Source organism: Sardina pilchardus, chromosome 3, assembly GCF_963854185.1.
Source record: "Sardina pilchardus chromosome 3, fSarPil1.1, whole genome shotgun sequence".
In the NCBI taxonomy this organism is placed as follows: domain Eukaryota; kingdom Metazoa; phylum Chordata; class Actinopteri; order Clupeiformes; family Clupeidae; genus Sardina; species Sardina pilchardus.
In genome coordinates, this window is record NC_084996.1 from 7,843,845 (window position 1) to 7,863,341 (window position 19,497).

The 19,497-nt window shown below is 39.8% G+C and overlaps 1 protein-coding gene across 2 annotated transcripts in view; it reads left to right on the forward strand.

Annotated features, from left to right (window-relative positions):
- The window catches only part of arhgap27l (Rho GTPase activating protein 27, like), a 53,679-nt gene extending 34,669 nt beyond the window's left edge, over positions 1 to 19,010 (forward strand). Inside the window, exons 7-19 of one of the 2 annotated variants that reach the window (XM_062531612.1) lie at positions 9,923 to 10,012; positions 10,449 to 10,511; positions 11,338 to 11,405; positions 11,617 to 11,704; positions 12,592 to 12,693; positions 13,154 to 13,252; positions 13,409 to 13,472; positions 13,786 to 13,929; positions 15,142 to 15,240; positions 15,509 to 15,586; positions 16,181 to 16,315; positions 16,672 to 16,777; positions 17,164 to 19,010. In XM_062531612.1, the coding sequence (XP_062387596.1) occupies positions 9,923 to 10,012; positions 10,449 to 10,511; positions 11,338 to 11,405; positions 11,617 to 11,704; positions 12,592 to 12,693; positions 13,154 to 13,252; positions 13,409 to 13,472; positions 13,786 to 13,929; positions 15,142 to 15,240; positions 15,509 to 15,586; positions 16,181 to 16,315; positions 16,672 to 16,777; positions 17,164 to 17,341 (1,314 nt within the window). In that variant the 3' untranslated portion in view covers positions 17,342 to 19,010. The remainder of the gene's footprint in view (positions 1 to 9,922; positions 10,013 to 10,448; positions 10,512 to 11,337; positions 11,406 to 11,616; positions 11,705 to 12,591; positions 12,694 to 13,153; positions 13,253 to 13,408; positions 13,473 to 13,785; positions 13,930 to 15,141; positions 15,241 to 15,508; positions 15,587 to 16,180; positions 16,316 to 16,671; positions 16,778 to 17,163) is intronic. The other variant, XM_062531613.1, reaches the window with a different exon arrangement.
- Positions 19,011 to 19,497: the final 487 nt, after the last annotated feature.

Consider the following 19,497-nt stretch of genomic DNA (forward strand, 5'->3'; position numbering starts at 1 on the left):
AGAGAGCTGTATCAGTGTCTCTCTTAACAAGAATATAAGGCACATTCCATCCAACCTTCTATCCATTCATCTTCTTCAGACCATTCACTCATCCACCCATTAAACTGTCAATCAATATCTATTAAACAATCTGCCTATCAACATCCATTAAACATTCTGTCTATCAACATTAATTAGACTATCTACATACAACTTTTAAAGTATTTACTGTGGGTCCCTCTCAAGCAGCGTTTATATGTCCTCCCTCGCTCCTCGATCCTCAATGATCTACATAAAGAAAGATAGAAGAAGGGCTAGACTATCCCATTGTTGCCGCTCCATCATTCTTTATGTAGATCAGTGAGGAGCGAGAGAGGACGCGTAAACGCTATATGAGAGGCACCTTCTGTCTCAGGCTTTAAGCATACAAACTCATTAAGACTACAGATCCTGTTTCACTACTTCCTCTGTCCAAAACTGTTTCAAAATAAAGGTCCTCACTGCAATAATACACTATTAAATAATTTAACCATTGAAACTACTCAACTATTGAACTGTTCAACCATTCCAACTGTCAGTTATCATCCACTATGCCTCCAGTCAACTACATGAAACCTCCATGTACCTAGCAACCAACATAGCAACCATTAAAATTAAGTGTTTATGACCGTTTCCATAGCAACCAACATGATTATACTGCAGTAACTTCTTGTTTCCTGATAGTGGCCACCATGGATACCCTAGCAACAAATGTTTCAAAATAAAAGTCCTCACTAGCAAGTTAGCTAGTTAGCATGGTTAGCATAGTTAGCATTGTTAGCATAGTTAGCATTTTTAGCATTACTGCAAAAAATCATCAACTAAGTTAGCTAATCAACCTGGTTAGCATTGTTAGCAAATTTAGCATTGTTAGCATAGTTAGCATTTTTAGCATTACTGCTAGAAATCATCGGTTAAGTTAGCTAATCAACCTGGTTAGCATTGTTAGTAAAGTTAGCATTGCTAGCATAATAAGCATTTTTAGCGTAACTGCTAGAAATCATTAGCTAAGTTAGCTAATCAACATTTTAACATGAATGGAAATCATTAGTTAAGTTAGAACTGGAACGTTTCATCTTTAAACTGTCTACCTTCACACTATCAACTCTCTGTAAACTATGCAACCACCATGGTTACCCTAGCTACACCTTAGTAACCATATCTACATTATCTATCTATTTTTGCATTTTCATGCACTGGTAATTCCTTGGAATTGCATTTCTAGTTAAACTTCTTCTTCTAACGCTCGCAATTCAGCTTCAACCGTTTAACGTAGAAACTTCATTCAAACTTTGTTGCGTAGGTCTTGCTTATGCCATATGTGCTTTGTATTTTTCAACTTTGTAACTTTTATACTTTTTAAACTATTAGTTAAAAACTATCACCATTTCCCCCATAGACTTAACATTGCTCATTATGACATCACGGCAGCAATTAGAATGTTACCCCAGCTGGTCAGCCACCTGGGCACCAACTGTCAGTTTCTCTCAGGCTCCTCTCTGAAGACTACATATTCTGTTCCCCTGTATCCTCTGCGCACAACAGTATCAAAATAAGTCCTCCTAATTCCATCCAACTTTATATCCATTCATCTTCTTCAAACCATTCACTCATCCACCCATTCTAAACAGTCTGCCTATCAACAACATCAATTAGACGCTCTACATTGAACTTTTAAACAATCTACTCTGTCTCAGGCTGGCTCTCTTAAGACTAGCCAGTTAAATTGATTACACCTGTATCTGTATCCACTACTCTCAGTAGAGAGCTGTGTCTCTCCATTCTTCAAGAATATAAGGCACATTCCATCCAACATTCTATCCATTCATCTTCTTCAGACCATTCACTCATCCACCCATTAAACTGTCTATCAACATCTATTAAACAATCTGTCTATCAACATCCATTAAACTCTCTGTCTATCAACATTAATTAGACTATCTACATTCAACTTTTAAATTATTTACTCTGTCTCAGGCTTTAAGATACTCTGGCTCTCTTAAGACTAGCCAGTTAAATTGATTACACCTGTGTCAACTACTCTCAGAGAGCTGTATCAGTGTCTCTCTTAACAAGAATATAAGGCACATTCCATCCAACCTTCTATCCATTCATCTTCTTCAGACCATTCACTCATCCACCCATTAAACTGTCAATCAATATCTATTAAACAATCTGCCTATCAACATCCATTAAACATTCTATCTATCAACATTAATTAGACTATCTACATACAACTTTTAAAGTATTTACTGTGGGTCCCTCTCAAGCAGCGTTTATATGTCCTCCCTCGCTCCTCGATCCTCAATGATCTACATAAAGAAAGATAGAAGAAGGGCTAGACTATCCCATTGTTGCCGCTCCATCATTCTTTATGTAGATCAGTGAGGAGCGAGAGAGGACGCGTAAACGCTATGAGAAGCACCTTCTGTCTCAGGCTTTAAGCATACAATCTCATTAAGACTACAGATCCTGTTTCACTACTTCCTCTGTCCACAACTGTTTCAAAATAAAGGTCCTCACTGCAATAATACACTATTAAATCATTTAACCATTGAAACTACTCAACTATTGAACTGTTCAACCATTCCAACTGTCAGTTATCATCCACTATGCCTCCAGTCAACTACATGAAACCTCCATGTACCTAGCAACCAACATAGCAACCATTAAAACGTGTTTATGACCGTTTCCATAGCAACCAACATGATTATACTGCAGTAACTTCTTGTTTCCTGATAGTGGCCACCATGGATACCCTAGCAACAAATGTTTCAAAATAAAAGTCCTCACTAGCAAGTTAGCTAGTTACCATGGTTAGCATAGTTAGCATTGTTAGCATAGTTAGCATTTTTAGCATAACTGCAAAAAATCATCAACTAAGTTAGATAATCAACCTGGTTAGCATTGTTAGCAAATTTAGCATTGTTAGCATAGTTAGCATTTTTAGCATTACTGCTAGAAATCATCGGTTAAGTTAGCTAATCAACCTGGTTAGCATTGTTAGCATTGCTAGCATAGTAAGCATTTTTAGCGTAACTGCTAGAAATCATTAGCTAAGTTAGCTAATCAACATTTTAACATGAATAGAAATCATTAGTTAAGTTAGAACTGGAACGTTTCATCTTTAAACTGTCTACCTTCACACTATCAACTCTCTGTAAACTATGCAACCACCATGTTTACCCTAGCTACACCTTAGTAACCATATCTACATTATCTATCTATTTTTGCATTTTCATGCACTGGTAATTCCTTGGAATTGCATTTCTAGTTATTATTATTAAACTTCTTCTTCTAACGCTCGCAATTCAGCTTCAACCGTTTAACGTAGAAACTTCATTCAAACTTTGTTGCGTAGGTCTTGCTTATGCCATATGTGCTTTATATTTTTCAACTTTGTAACTTTTATACTTTTTAAACTATTAGTTAAAAACTATCACCATTTCCCCCATAGACTTAACATTGCTCATTATGACATCACGGCAGCAATTAGAATGTTACCCCAGCTGGTCAGCCACCTGGGCACCAACTGTCAGTTTCTCTCAGGCTCCTCTCTGAAGACTACATATTCTGTTCCCCTGTATCCTCTGCGCACAACAGTATCAAAATAAGTCCTCCTAATTCCATCCAACTTTATATCCATTCATCTTCTTCAAACCATTCACTCATCCACCCATTCTAAACAGTCTGCCTATCAACAACATCAATTAGACGCTCTACATTGAACTTTTAAACAATCTACTCTGTCTCAGGCTGGCTCTCTTAAGACTAGCCAGTTAAATTGATTACACCTGTATCTGTATCCACTACTCTCAGTAGAGAGCTGTGTCTCTCCATTCTACAAGAATATAAGGCACATTCCATCCAACATTCTATCCATTCATCTTCTTCAGACCATTCACTCATCCACCCATTAAACTGTCTATCAACATCTATTAAACAATCTGTCTATCAACATCCATTAAACTTTAAATTAAACATTAATTAGACTATCTACATTCAACTTTTAAATTATTTACTCTGTCTCAGGCTTTAAGAGTACTCTGGCACTCTTAAGACTAGCCAGTTAAATTGATTACACCTGTGTCAACTACTCTCAGAGAGCTGTATCAGTGTCTCTCTTAACAAGAATATAAGGCACATTCCATCCAACCTTCTATCCACTCATCTTCTTCAGACCATTCACTCATCCACCCATTAAACTGTCAATCAATATCTATTAAACAATCTGCCTATCAACATCCATTAAACATTCTGTCTATCAACATTAATTAGACTATCTACATACAACTTTTAAAGTATTTACTGTGGGTCCCTCTCAAGCAGCGTTTATATGTCCTCCCTCGCTCCTCGATCCTCAATGATCTACATAAAGAAAGATAGAAGAAGGGCTAGACTATCCCATTGTTGCCGCTCCATCATTCTTTATGTAGATCAGTGAGGAGCGAGAGAGGACGCGTAAACGCTATGAGAGGCACCTTCTGTCTCAGGCTTTAAGCATACAATCTCATTAAGACTACAGATCCTGTTTCACTACTTCCTCTGTCTACAACTGTTTCAAAATAAAGGTCCTCACTGCAATTATACACTATTAAATCATTTAACCATTGAAACTACTCAACTATTGAAATGTTCAACCATTCCAACTGTCAGTTATCATCAACTATGCCTCCAGTCAACTACATGAAACCTCCATGTACCTAGCAACCAACATAGCAACCATTAAAATTAAGTGTTTATAACCGTTTCCATAGCAACCAACATGATTATACTGCAGTAACTTCTTGTTTCCTGATAGTGGCCACCATGGATACCCTAGCAACAAATGTTTCAAAATAAAAGTCCTCACTAGCAAGTTAGCTAGTTAGCATAGGTAACATTGTTAACATAGTTAGCATTTTTAGCATAACTGCAAAAAATCATCAACTAAGTTAGCTAATCAACCTGGTTAGCATTGTCAGCAAATTTAGCATTGTTAGCATAGTTAGCATTTTTAACATTACTGCTAGAAATCATCGATAAGTTAGCTAATCAACCTGGTTTGCATTGTTAGTAAAGTTAGCATTGCTAGCATAATTAGCATTTTTAGCTTAACTGCTAGAAATCATTAGCTAAGTTAGCTAATCAACATTTTAACATGAATAGAAATCATTAGTTAAGTTAGAACTGGAATGTTTCATCTTTAAACTGTCTACCTTCACACTATCAACTCTCTGTAAACTATGCAACCACCATGTTTACCCTAGCTACACCTTAGTAACCATATCTACATTATCTATCTTTTTTAGCATTTTCATGCACTGGTAATTCCTTGGAATTGCATTTCTAGTTCTTCTTCTAACGCACGCAATTCAGCTTCAACCGCTTCACGTAGAAACTCCATTCAAACTATGTCGCGTAGGTCTTACTTACGCGATGTGGGCAAAGTATTTTTCAACTTTGTAACTTTTATACTTTTTAAACTATTAGTTAAAAACTATTACAATTTCCCCCATAGACTTAACATTGCTCATTATGACATCACGGCAGCAATTAGAATCTTACTCCAGCTGGTCAGCCACCTGGGCACCAACTGTCAGTTTCTCTCAGGCAATCTCTCTGAAGACTACATATTCTGTTCCCCTGTATCCTCTGTGCACAACAGTATCAAAATAAGTCCTCCTAATTCCATCCAACTTTATATCCATTCATCTTCTTCAAACCATTCACTCATCCACCCATTCTAAACAGTCTGCCTATCAACATCAATTAGACGTTCTACATTCAACTTTTAAACAATCTACTCTGTCTCAGGCTGGCTCTCTTAAGACTAGCCAGTTAAATTGATTACACCTGTATCTGTATCCACTACTCTCAGTAGAGAGCTGTGTCTCTCCATTCTACAAGAATATAAGGCACATTCCATTCAACATTATATCCATTCATCTTCTTCAGACCATTCACTCATCCACCCATTCTAAACAGTCTGCCTATCAACATCAATTAGACGTTCTACATTCAACTTTTAAACAATCTACTCTGTCTCAGGCTGGCTCTCTTAAGACTAGCCAGTTAAATTGATTACACCTGTATCTGTATCCACTACTCTCAGTAGAGAGCTGTGTCTCTCCATTCTACAAGAATATAAGGCACATTCCATTCAACATTCTATCCATTCATCTTCTTCAGACCATTCACTCATCCACCCATTAAACTGTCTATCAACATCTATTAAACAATCTGTCTATCAACATCCATTAAACTCTCTGTCTATCAACATTAATTAGACTATCTACATTCAACTTTTTAATTATTTACTCTGTCTCAGGCTTTAAGAGTACACTCTGGCTCTCTTAAGACTAGCCAGTTAAATTGATTACACCTGTGTCAACTACTCTCAGAGAGCTGTATCAGTGTCTCTCTTAACAAGAATATAAGGCACATTCCATCCAACCTTCTATCCATTCATCTTCTTCAGACCATTCACTCATCCACCATTAAACTGTCAATCAATATCTATTAAACAATCTGCCTATCAACATCCACTAAACATTCTGTCTATCAACATTAATTAGACTATCTACATACAACTTTTAAAGTATTTACTGTGGGTCCCTCTCAAGCAGCGTTTATATGTCCTCCCTCGCTCCTCGATCCTCAATGATCTACATAAAGAAAGATAGAAGAAGGGCTAGACTATCCCATTGTTGCCGCTCCATCATTCTTTATGTAGATCAGTGAGGAGCGAGAGAGGACGCGTAAACGCTATATGAGAGGCACCTTCTGTCTCAGGCTTTAAGCATACAATCTCATTAAGACTACAGATCCTGTTAACTGTTTCCTCTGTCCACAACTGTTTCAAAATAAAAGTCCTCACTGCAATAATACACTATTAAATCATTTGACCATTGAAACTACTCAACTATTTAACTGTTCAACCATTCCAACTGTCAGTTATCATCAACTATGCCTCCAGTCAACTACATGAAACCTCCATGTACCTAGCAACCAACATAGCAACCATTAAAATTAAGTGTTTATGACCGTTTCCATAGCAACCAACATGATTATACTGCAGTAACTTCTTGTTTCCTGATAGTGGCCACCATGGATACCCTAGCAACAAATGTTTCAAAATAAAAGTCCTCACTAGCAAGTTAGCTAGTTAGCATAGTTAGCATTGTTAGCATAGTTAGCATTTTTAGCATAACTGCAAAAAATCATCAACTAAGTTAGCTAATCAACCTGGTTAGCATTGTTAGCAAATCTAGCATTGTTAGCATAGTTAGCATTTTTAGCATTACTGCTAGAAATCATCGGTTAAGTTAGCTAATCAACCTGGTTAGCATTGTTAGTAAAGTTAGCATTGCTAACATAATTAGCATTTTTAACACAACTGCTAGAAATCATTAGCTAAGTTAGCTAATCAACATTTTAACATGAATAGAAATCATTAGTTAAGTTAGAACTGGAACGTTTCATCTTTAAACTGTCTACCTTCACACCATCAACTCTCTGTAAACTATGCAACCACCATGTTTACCCTAGCTACACCTTAGTAACCATATCAACATTATCTATCTATTTTTGCATTTTCATGCACTGGTAATTCCTTGGAATTGCATTTCTAGTTAAACTTCTTCTTCTAACGCTCGCAATTCAGCTTCAACCGTTTAACGTAGAAACTTCATTCAAACTTTGTTGCGTAGGTCTTGCTTATGCCATATGTGCTTTGTATTTTTCAACTTTGTAACTTTTATACTTTTTAAACTATTAGTTAAAAACTATCACCAATTCCCCCATAGACTTAACATTGCTCATTATGACATCACGGCAGCAATTAGAATGTTACCCCAGCTGGTCAGCCACCTGGGCACCAACTGTCAGTTTCTCTCAGGCTCCTCTCTGAAGACTACATATTCTGTTCCCCTGTATCCTCTGTGCACAACAGTATCAAAATAAGTCCTCCTAATTCCATCCAACTTTATATCCATTCATCTTCTTCAAACCATTCACTCATCCACCCATTCTAAACAGTCTGCCTATCAACAACATCAATTAGACGCTCTACATTGAACTTTTAAACAATCTACTCTGTCTCAGGCTGGCTCTCTTAAGACTAGCCAGTTAAATTGATTACACCTGTATCTGTATCCACTACTCTCAGTAGAGAGCTGTGTCTCTCCATTCTACAAGAATATAAGGCACATTCCATCCAACATTCTATCCATTCATCTTCTTCAGACCATTCACTCATCCACCCATTAAACTGTCTATCAACATCTATTAAACAATCTGTCTATCAACATCCATTAAACTCTCTGTCTATCAACATTAATTAGACTATCTACATTCAACTTTTAAATTATTTACTCTGTCTCAGGCTTTAAGAGTACTCTGGCTCTCTTAAGACTAGCCAGTTAAATTGATTACACCTGTGTCAACTACTCTCAGAGAGCTGTATCAGTGTCTCTCTTAACAAGAATATAAGGCACATTCCATCCAACCTTCTATCCATTCATCTTCTTCAGACCATTCACTCATCCACCCATTAAACTGTCAATCAATATAAAACAATCTGCCTATCAACATCCATTAAACATTCTATCTATCAACATTAATTAGACTATCTACATACAACTTTTAAAGTATTTACTGTGGGTCCCTCTCAAGCAGCGTTTATATGTCCTCCCTCGCTCCTCGATCCTCAATGATCTACATAAAGAAAGATAGAAGAAGGGCTAGACTATCCCATTGTTGCCGCTCCATCATTCTTTATGTAGATCAGTGAGGAGCGAGAGAGGACGCGTAAACGCTATGAGAGGCACCTTCTGTCTCAGGCTTTAAGCATACAATCTCATTAAGACTACAGATCCTGTTTCACTACTTCCTCTGTCTACAACTGTTTCAAAATAAAGGTCCTCACTGCAATAATACACTATTAAATCATTTAACCATTGAAACTACTCAACTATTGAACTGTTCAACCATTCCAACTGTCAGTTATCATCCACTATGCCTCCAGTCAACTACATGAAACCTCCATGTACCTAGCAACCAACATAGCAACCATTAAAATTAAGTGTTTATAACCGTTTCCATAGCAACCAACATGATTACTGCAGTAACTTCTTGTTTCCTGATAGTGGCCACCATGGATACCCTAGCAACAAATGTTTCAAAATAAAAGTCCTCACTAACAAGTTAGCTAGTTAGCATGGTTGGCATAGTTAGCATTTTTAGCATAACTGCAAAAAATCATCAGCTAAGTTAGCTAATCAACCTGGTTAGCATTGTCAGCAAATTTAGCATTGTTAGCATAGTTAGCATTATTAACATTACTGCTAGAAATCATCGATAAGTTAGCTAATCAACCTGGTTAGCATTGTTAGTAGAGTTAGCATTGCTAGCATAATTAGCATTTTTAGCGTAACTGCTAGAAATCATTAGCTAAGTTAGCTAATCAACATTTTAACATGAATAGAAATCATTAGTTAAGTTAGAACTGGAATGTTTCATCTTTAAACTGTCTACCTTCACACTATCAACTCTCTGTAAACTATGCAACCACCATGTTTACCCTAGCTACACCTCAGTAACCATATCTACATTATCTATCTATTTTTGCATTTTCATGCACTGGTAATTCCTTGGAATTGCATTTCTAGTTTGATTTATGTTATTTATATTTTGAGAGAATCATTACAGATTCTATTTTAAGAGTCTTTAATGTGCTACTTAGAACCATTTTCAGAAGACCTAAAGTATTCACTAGGCCTATATCAGATTCAGAATCTAGTTCTCTTAAAATTCTGAACTATATTCCAGAGAATGTTGGTGTTCTTAGTACATGCTATGTACTGTAACTGTAGTGAGCCCTATGTTTGACCAGTGCTCTGTGTTTCTCTTGTGTTCTGCTCAGAAGTTCTTTCCATCCCACCGGAGACATGTCTCTGACTATGCCAGTGATGCCTCGGCCAGCTCAGGGAATTCTCCAGAGACACCCCATCATGTATGTACTAAAAACAAAACATGCACATGCAACAACACACACACACACACACACACACACACACACACACACACACACACACACACACAGACATACACACACACACACACACACACACACACACACATACACACACCCAGACTTAACTCAGACATCACCACCACACACATACACACAAGTACACGCACACATACACACACACACACACACACACACACACACACACACAGACTTAACTCAGACATCACCACCACACACATGCATACACGCACACGTATACACACACACACACACACATACACACACACAGACACACACACATACCCATCCATCATGTCCACCTCATCAACCCTAGCTGCCGTGTAATCCTCTCATATCACATCATCACTCCTGTGTTCATGCCAAGCTTCTGTTTTTTCCCTCATGTGTCCTAAAGGATGGTAGGGTCAGACTGCGGAGAAACTTGTCCAGTACGAGCTCAGACTCGCAGATATATGGTGTAAGTGGGTGTTCGCTCAAATAGCCCATGGCTTTGGGCAGGAGATATTTTCCATTTCGTGGTGTAGGGACCTTTGGGTGTTATTGTTTTCATTGAGAATATCAGCTTTTTTCATACTAAACCTTGGGGTCAGTTTTTGCATGTCTCCAGTCTACCTGAATTAGTCCCTTTTAACGACAGGGCTTCATGTTCATCTTCCACATTATGGCAGCAACATGGTGACTAACATAGCGGGTGTGTTGGGAGATAGTGGTCTGATTGATGGTAGCTCTTCTTCTGAATGTTTTTCTCTTGGGTGTCTTTCAAAATGTAAATGTCGACAACATAGTTAGATAGATTACAGAACCAACTGTGGGTCCTCTGTAGAGTGTACATGATATACATTGCATTCGGTAGATGCTTTTTCACTAAAGCGACTTATAACATGGCCGTACATGAACTGCTGGATCGTTACAAGAACTGAAGAACTTGTTGAGTAGCAGGGGATCATAATGGTGGTGAAAGTCTGGTATATGCAGACATAACTGAGATTGTGTGTCCTTACTAATCTGGGTCCTGTTCAAAGTCTATGCAGACATAACTGAGTTTTTTGTTCTTACTAACCTTGATCCTGTTCAAAGTATTTGCTCTACACAAAGCTGGGTTTGTGTCCTTTACTAAGCCTTGGTCCTCTTCAGAGGTGCAATTCTTCCTTTCTTTCTCTGTTCCACCTTGATAAAAATCTTCTCCAGGATTTCCTCTTTCCTGCAGTAGAAATTGGGTCGGCCTTCAATGCTCGTAGTGTGACCTGTCTCAGCCTCTGACTGCTCTGGTCCTTGTCTTACAGGGCCACCTGCTGGAGAAAGCTGGAATTCTCAACAAAACCAAAGTAGTTGACAGTGGAAAGAAACTCAGGTAATCTTGAAACTTGAATCTTTAGAATGTGTTCTTGGGGTTAGTGTTTGGAATTTGGCAGGGGTATAGACATAAGTTTGATGACAAACATACACTTTGACAGACAATGCACATGGAAGTATTGTTTGTTTAATTAACTGTAAGGACACTCAGTATTATGGCATTATATTAGACTTATACCTGGTTCCTTGGACTTTGTTCACTATTCCAGGAAGAACTGGTCTCAGTCCTGGACGGTTCTCCATGGTGGTATCCTGACATTCCATAGAGATCCCAAATCAGCCCCATCAGGACCTTCTGTAAGAAATCCTCCCAGCAAACAATATTCCTACTAAGTTATTTTGTTGTGAAGTGCATGTGAATGTGGAATGTGGACGTACAGTCATACGTTTTTTGGCTCTTTTGCTCCTTTCTATAGAGGAACCATGTTAAAGGGATAGTTCGGGTTTTAAGACACAAAGTTATATGGGTTCCCTGTCAGCAACGTTGTACATCAGCACTGACTTACCCCCCGACAGCGTCCTGTGAGCCGAGATCCAGACGGTTTTTGATCGTTTTTGATGCTGAAGAAAGTAGTCCGGCAAGTTGCTGGGGTCACGAAAGTAAAGTGTTTTTCTTCTCAAAACCATATGCGTTCAAAAGAGTGATATATTTGCACCACAAAAACGTTGTCCAGCTGTCAGTAGCGCGCAGTGATAGGAATCGAGAAAAATAGTGCCAAGTGATAACGAGGTTTGAATTTTTCCTGGACAACGTTTTTGTGGTGCAAATATATCACTCTTTTGAACGCATATGGTTTTGAGAAGAAAAACACTTTACTTTCGTGACCCCAGCAACTTGCCGGACTACTTTCTTCAGCATCAAAAACGATCAAAAACCGTCTGGATCTCGGCTCACAGGACACTGTCGGGGGGTAAGTCAGTGCTGATGCACAACGTTGCTGACAGGGAACCCATATAACTTTATGTCTTAAAACCCGAACTATCCCTTTAAGGGTATCCAAATAACGTTTTAATTAAGGGTCTCTTTGTAACTTGTAAGCTTTGTAATTGTTGCCTTTTTCCTCAAATACTCTAGAGAGGCTTATTGCAGAAGGCATTCTCTCCTGTGAAGCCCAACAGTTGACATGAGTCCTACTGACATGGTGACTAATGACTAAATCTGTTGCTATTTCCGACCCTCTCAGAGCAAAACGAACCAGATCGTCCCTGAATACACGGTTGAACTGAGAGGGGCTTCTGTCCTTTGGGCGCATAGAGACAAATCCAGCAAGAAGAACGTTCTGGAGGTTTGTTTTCTCAACGAAAGTTCTCAAAAAGACATTTCTCTGCCGGCTGTGGCTTCCCATATGCGAAAGATGTTTATAGTGAATTATTAACACATTGTATGCTAGTGTTGCACTATCCATCTGGGTGTGAATGACCTTTCATCTAAAGATGGCATGCTTACTTGCCTTTTATACGTATACAGTGTCATAAATGCCTACACTACGTGGCCTAATAGTGTATCAGTTCAAGATAATGGTTTCTGTCATTCTCAACGTAATTTCCTGTTAGTATGAGGGATCTCAATGACTACAATTTGCCAGAAGGAAGGTGCCCTACTAGTAATAACACCTCAATACATTGGCACAGTATGGACAAGCTACAGACCAGTGTGTGTCAGACCATTGTAATTAAACTACTAAAATAAAGTTTTTACATAGTAAAAACGTATTGCACAGTAAAAACGTATTATGTTTTCAACAGCTGAAGACGCGTAACGGGTCGGAGTACCTCATTCAGTACGACACTGAGAGCATCATCACCGACTGGCACAAAGTTATTCTGGACGCCATCAAACAGCTGGTGAGTGGCATGCAGCGCCCTCTGCTGTAGGTTGCTGGTACTCCGCTGGAGAGTTGCCAGTACTGTACTGTACTGTACTATATATCCAAATTGGGCTGTGGTTTTGGCGTGAGTTTTGTTTTATGTGCGTGTTAATCCTGTGATTCCGTGTCCCAGGAACAAGATCATGTCTCAGAGGAGGAGGAGGAGGATTCAGAGAATGACAAAGACAGAAAGAGATGTGAGTATGACAGATGGTGGAAGCTCACTTTTACACAGATACGAAGAACTCTCTCAAAAAGAGATCTGTGGCTCTAACACACACACACACACACACACACACACACACACACACACACACACACACACACACATGCACACACTGCACTGAATAAATGTGATTTAATAAGCTTTGCTCCTACATTGTGTTGTGTATACAACATTCACACACACACACACACACACACACACACACACACACACACACACACACACACAAATGTTTTGTTTTGCGTGAATCTTGAGCAAAGCCATTATGTGTGCCACGCTAACAGCTCTTCGCAGCAGCGCTAGCGCCGGCGCCAGCAGCAGCGGCAGCGGGGACTCGGGAGATCAGGGCCGGGTCAGAACCAAGCTGCGCAAGTTCCTGCAGAGGCGACCCACGCTGCAGGCGGTCAAGGAGAAGGGCTACATCAAGGGTGAGTTAGAAGCACCACTTAAACCTGTCTTTACTGCCCCGTCAGGAATGTTATCCTCAACATCCTATCCTCCTACAGTCTGTTTTTACACTCGTTCTTTGGTGCCATGTCCCTCGTGAGTTTTGGCCCCATTTAGTATGAAATGACGAGTACATCAGAGCATTAGAAAAGTCCAGCTTTTATATGAAGCCTTCTTTAAGCATAGAGATGGATAGATGAAGATATCGGCAGACTCAAGGTGTTTTTGTTGTTGTTTCTTTGAAACCGCTCATCAGTTAATCATTAGCTCTGGTTTAGCGGGCGTGTCACATGTGGGTTTAAGATGATGCTCAGACAATTGAGTCATCATCAACAAAACCCAGTTGCTATGTCACTGGTTAGGTATGTAAACACGCCTTGTGTGAATCTTCTTTCACCTGCTATTTCATTTTCACTTTCCTCTTCGTGTGGGGTTTTACTGCGGGAGTATTGTTATGATGAGGGAGATTAACTCCTCTCACTAAGCAGACGAGGGACATTCCCCACCCACCCACACTTCACCCTCAAGCTGCAAAGAGAAAGTTATTCCAGATATTCAAAGTAGTATGTAATTCTTTAACCATTTGGGATATGATGACATGAATTGTAACGTCATCATTTCGAATCTCCCAATATAGGATTTCCCCAGGTATAAATCGAAAATTGTATCAGTAGTCTGATAGATAATGATCTTAAGACTATCAACCCTACCATTGCCACCAATATACACTGCTAAACTTTTCTTCTCAGTCTACATTCACAGAACGTCTGACAGTTTTTGCAAAATCAAACAATCACTTCATAACAGTTTAACCTGTGTTCAAAACCAAATGTGTTTTAACAATTGTGAAAAAAAACAGAAGTGTCCCCTTAAGGTTTTGGAGCAGTGTATTAGGACTATGAACTCCATCCACAAAGATAACGAAACATTCTTGATACACAATTTACATCTCTTTCTTCTACTCCTCTTCCCTCTACCTGTTTTTTCTTTCTCTGCGGCGAAGGTAGTGAGCCTCTGAGTACTGGTAGATGTTATGACACTGCAACTGAGATCATGTTTTAAGTGTTACGAGTTGTTATCTCACGTCCCCCTTCCCCTCTTCTCTTCCCTCACACACACACACACACACACACACACACACACACACACACACACACACACACACACACACACACACACACACACACACACAGATGCTGTGTTTGGATGTCACCTGGATACCCTGTGCCATCGAGAGAACAGCACGGTTCCACGATTCTTGGAGAAGTGCATAAGGGCAGTGGAGAGGAGAGGTGGGCGCTTATTCGGCTCAGTGTCCAGTGATCACTTCTGACGAGCCACACAGCAGAATATGAAATGCAGGCTTGAGACAAATCATGAGATGTAGCCAATTTGAATTTGTACACAGCTGTAATATTTCGGTCGACCTGTAGAACTGGGAAAACTTAGTGATTAGATAATGTGTTGTTTTCAAATGCTGAATACTAATGTATGTAGTAGACATTGAGAAATGAGTTTATCTCCGGGACTGAAAGGAACGTGTCTGATGTTGCTCTCCAGGTCTTGATGTCGATGGAATCTACAGGGTCAGTGGCAACCTCGCCGTCATTCAGAGACTGCGGCACAAAGCCGACCACGGTGAGAGTCAGAAAAACGTGTGCCCTCGGGAACCAGTAACTGGTTCACCAGCCTCAGCAATGAGCCATGTTTTTTTCTATATTTCTCTTCTCTTTTCTTCTTTTTTCACTTCACATCGCTTCGTAATTGCTTCCTCTTTTTGCTATTCTTACTTACTGTATATAAATATCAGACAATATGAAAGGTTACCCTATCAGTCCCTTGAGAGTCACACCTCAAATTGCATTGCATTGGTTTATTAATTAGTGCATGTGTAACATAGTCAGTACACATAGATTTTGTACGATTTCAACCACGATGATTGTTTTATTTTTGTCCAGTATTTCCCTCCTCACAGTGTTCATTCTTAAAGTATATATTTTTTTGGCCTTTTTGCCTTTATTATATAGGACAGTCAAGAGGTAGACAGGAAACAAGTGGGAGAGAGAGATGGGGTGGGATTGGGATATGACCGCAGGCCGGATTCGAACCTGGGTCCCCATGGGCACTCGGACCCGTAAATGGTACGGGCGCTGTAGCCTGCTGCGCCACAGCGCCCCCCACAGTGTCCATTCTTAACGTGTGCGTTCCCTCTGTGATTGTGTGCGTGTACAGATGATAATCTGGACCTAGAGGATGGGCAGTGGGAGGAGATCCACGTCATCACCGGAGCACTGAAGCTCTTCCTCCGAGAACTACCCGAGCCCCTCTTCCCTTTCAGCTTCTTCGACAAGTTCATCGCTGCCATCAGTCAGTACACACGTATAAGAAGACACACACACACACAGAGAAACACAGAAACACACAGAAACACACACACACACACAGAAACACTCACACACACACACACACACACACACAAACACACAGACACACACACACAAACACAAACACAAACACAAACACAAACACACACACACACACACACACACACACACACACACACACACACACACACACACACACACACACTCAGTTACATGTTTAAGCAAACGTACTGGACTTATAGGGCACAGGATTAACCACACCACAGACACACACACACTGGACTTACATAGTTATACTTTGCCATGTATACAAGTGATGATTCTTTTTCTTTTCTGCAGAAATCAGCGACTACAAACAGAAGGTCTCTTACATGCAGGACCTGGTGCGATCCCTCCCTCTACCCAACCACAACACCATGGAGGTCCTCTTCAAACACCTGCGCAGGTGAGTGATCCCTGCCGCCTCTCTCTTCTCAGCCTGAGGTCGAGTCTGGGACTGTGTGATTGATTTCTCTGGCCTAGATAATCTTTTGGCCATGGTCATGCTTAAAATGTAATGTTGAAATGCATCAAAAAAGTACAGTGGCTTGGTATGGTCGAGACCGACAAGAGCGGAATTTCACACATGAGAGCTGTAATGTAATGTATCTTGTAAATGCCTTCTTTGTTTAAAAATGTATTTTTTTTTATTAAGCTATATACACTAAATGTATAGCAGTTATATTGTCAGCCTATTCATTCTATATGCTTCCTTCTTGTCTTTACATTTCTGGGTTTCTCTCTCTCACACACACACAAACACCACACTTTCTCTTTCTCTCTCCCCTCCAGAGTGATAGAAAGTGGCGAGTTGAACCGAATGTCAGTCCAGAGCACAGCGATTGTGTTTGGTCCCACGTTACTGCGGCCTCAGACGGAGTCGGCCAACATCACCGTGCACATGGTCTTCCAGAACCAGATTGTGGAGCTCATCCTCAATGAGTTTGAGGAGGTGTTCAAGCCCAGATGAGGCCCACCATGCGAGATGAGACCCCCAGAAAGCCCCCCACCCACACACAAACACACACACACACACACACACACACACACACACACACACACACACACACACACACACACACTCACTTGTTCTCTATCTGTCTCTCCCTCTGTCTGTCTTTCTCACCCACTTTATTGGTCTCTTTCTGCATCTCGTTTCTTCTTTCTTTCTCTCTCTCTCTCTGTCCCTTTCTCTTGTAAGGACAGTGTGCCATAGAGAGGAGAGAGTGAGGAAAAACTGTCTGTCTGTGTCTGTCTGTCTGTCGGTCTGTCTGTGGTAGTCAGGCAGGACACAGACACAGAGTCAGAGTCAGTGGAAACTGTGATGAAGGTCCCTGTCATATGGACAGAGTAGTGCCTATACCTGGGAGAAGGATGCTGGAACTATATGCCGCCTCAATGTATTGTTGTTATCGGTCTTTATTTTACGTGCCTCAAATCCTCCTCCACCACCTTCAGCCCTCAGTGGACACCTGTGACTGTTGTGTCGGAGATGTGCTTGTTCATGTTCATTCAGATGGCAACTCGACTGTGGGTTGGATATGGCCTTGGGTCAGCTGTTCTCTGGACATCTCTCTCATGTTGGTACTGCAGATGTCAAGCTGTCAAGATCAAGTTCCACCTGCTCTCTGCAGGAAAACTAGTCATGCAATATCATCATCCTTCCCTTTTGTGGTATGAGTGAATTGACTGAGTGCAACCAGAATGCACTGCTCAGTGTGGGTATAGCTGCATGGATTTAAGTGACAGTGAGTATGTTTACAGGGACATTAATATTCCGATATTAACCCAATTAAGGCAATATTCCAAATAAGACGCTGCCATGTAAATTGCCATGCCATTTTCTGATTGCCTTAACCCGAATAAGGTCATAGTTGGAGTAAGCAATAATCAAATTAACACATGTGAAGTATTCTGACCTGAATCATTATTGAGGTGCATTGTATGCCTGTATACACCTTAATCACATTTCCTCCATATCCTATTAGTGCTGAAACTTTTACAGAATGAACTGTCTTTGCTAGTAATAATTTGACTATGCTGCTTTACATGCAAATGGAAATAGGAACAGAATATTCTATCAACAACTCATGTAAACACCATAATAACAATATTGTCTTATTCTGAATAAGGGTAATAGTCGGATTATTGCTGTGCAAGTAAACATAGTCGGTGTAATACTCAGCCAAAATTAAATTATTATGGGTTTCATGTCAAAAGGGATAGCACTGCTCACTTTGTCCCTGCAGATTTTCAGACCACAACCTGTAAAGCCTACTGCAGAGCCAAACGTTCCACTGCCTGCCTTGTTTGTTCGATTGTTTCATTTTATTGTGTAAGGGAATGGGAATTTTATACTGACAAACTTTCAAAAAGCGGTGGTGAAATATACGTAAATAAAGCAATATTCTCATGTTTAACTACAAGCTATGGGCTGTAAGATATGGAGACATCTAATATATGACTGTAGCTGTACAGACTGGCTGTTATGTCAGTGTTAGTGTTTATATGCAAAGCATTATAGAATCAGAACAAACTGGCTCAACAAAGGTTTTGTTTAAATATTGTTTGACTATGTACATAGAAAAGGAAATACATTATCTGTGAAGGTTCTTTAAATAAAGAAACAATTTGTATAACTTGTGATTTTTATCTTCATTTGTCATATTCTAGGCTTGTGATTAAGGTTGCCAATAAGGTTGCCAAGATCAGATCAGATTTCCCAATGTGGCTTGTGAGCTACAGTAGCTTCCCACCTGTTTCTGGGTAACTTTCCAAACTAATCAAGGAAAATGTTCATAAATCACTTGGTAAACCTTGATAAAAATCATATAAAATCAGACAGTCTACATACAAAGGAGTTGAAAGGAGCCTTAAAATGCGTACAACAGCTTTGGGTGGAGTCGAGGTCCGATGCCAATGCATGCCATAGTCTGGCCGTGTTCATTACGTCAGTGTAGGTCTTGGAGGAAAAAAGGTTAGAGATCCCTGGCCTAGACTGATTCAGTGAGTCATGTAAAAAAATAACAAAAAAGAAGAAAAAAGAAAAGCAAAACATGAGTTTTCCCTGCACAAATTAAACCTAAGGTCTTCTGTAACCCATAACACCAGCAGCAGAGCCATATA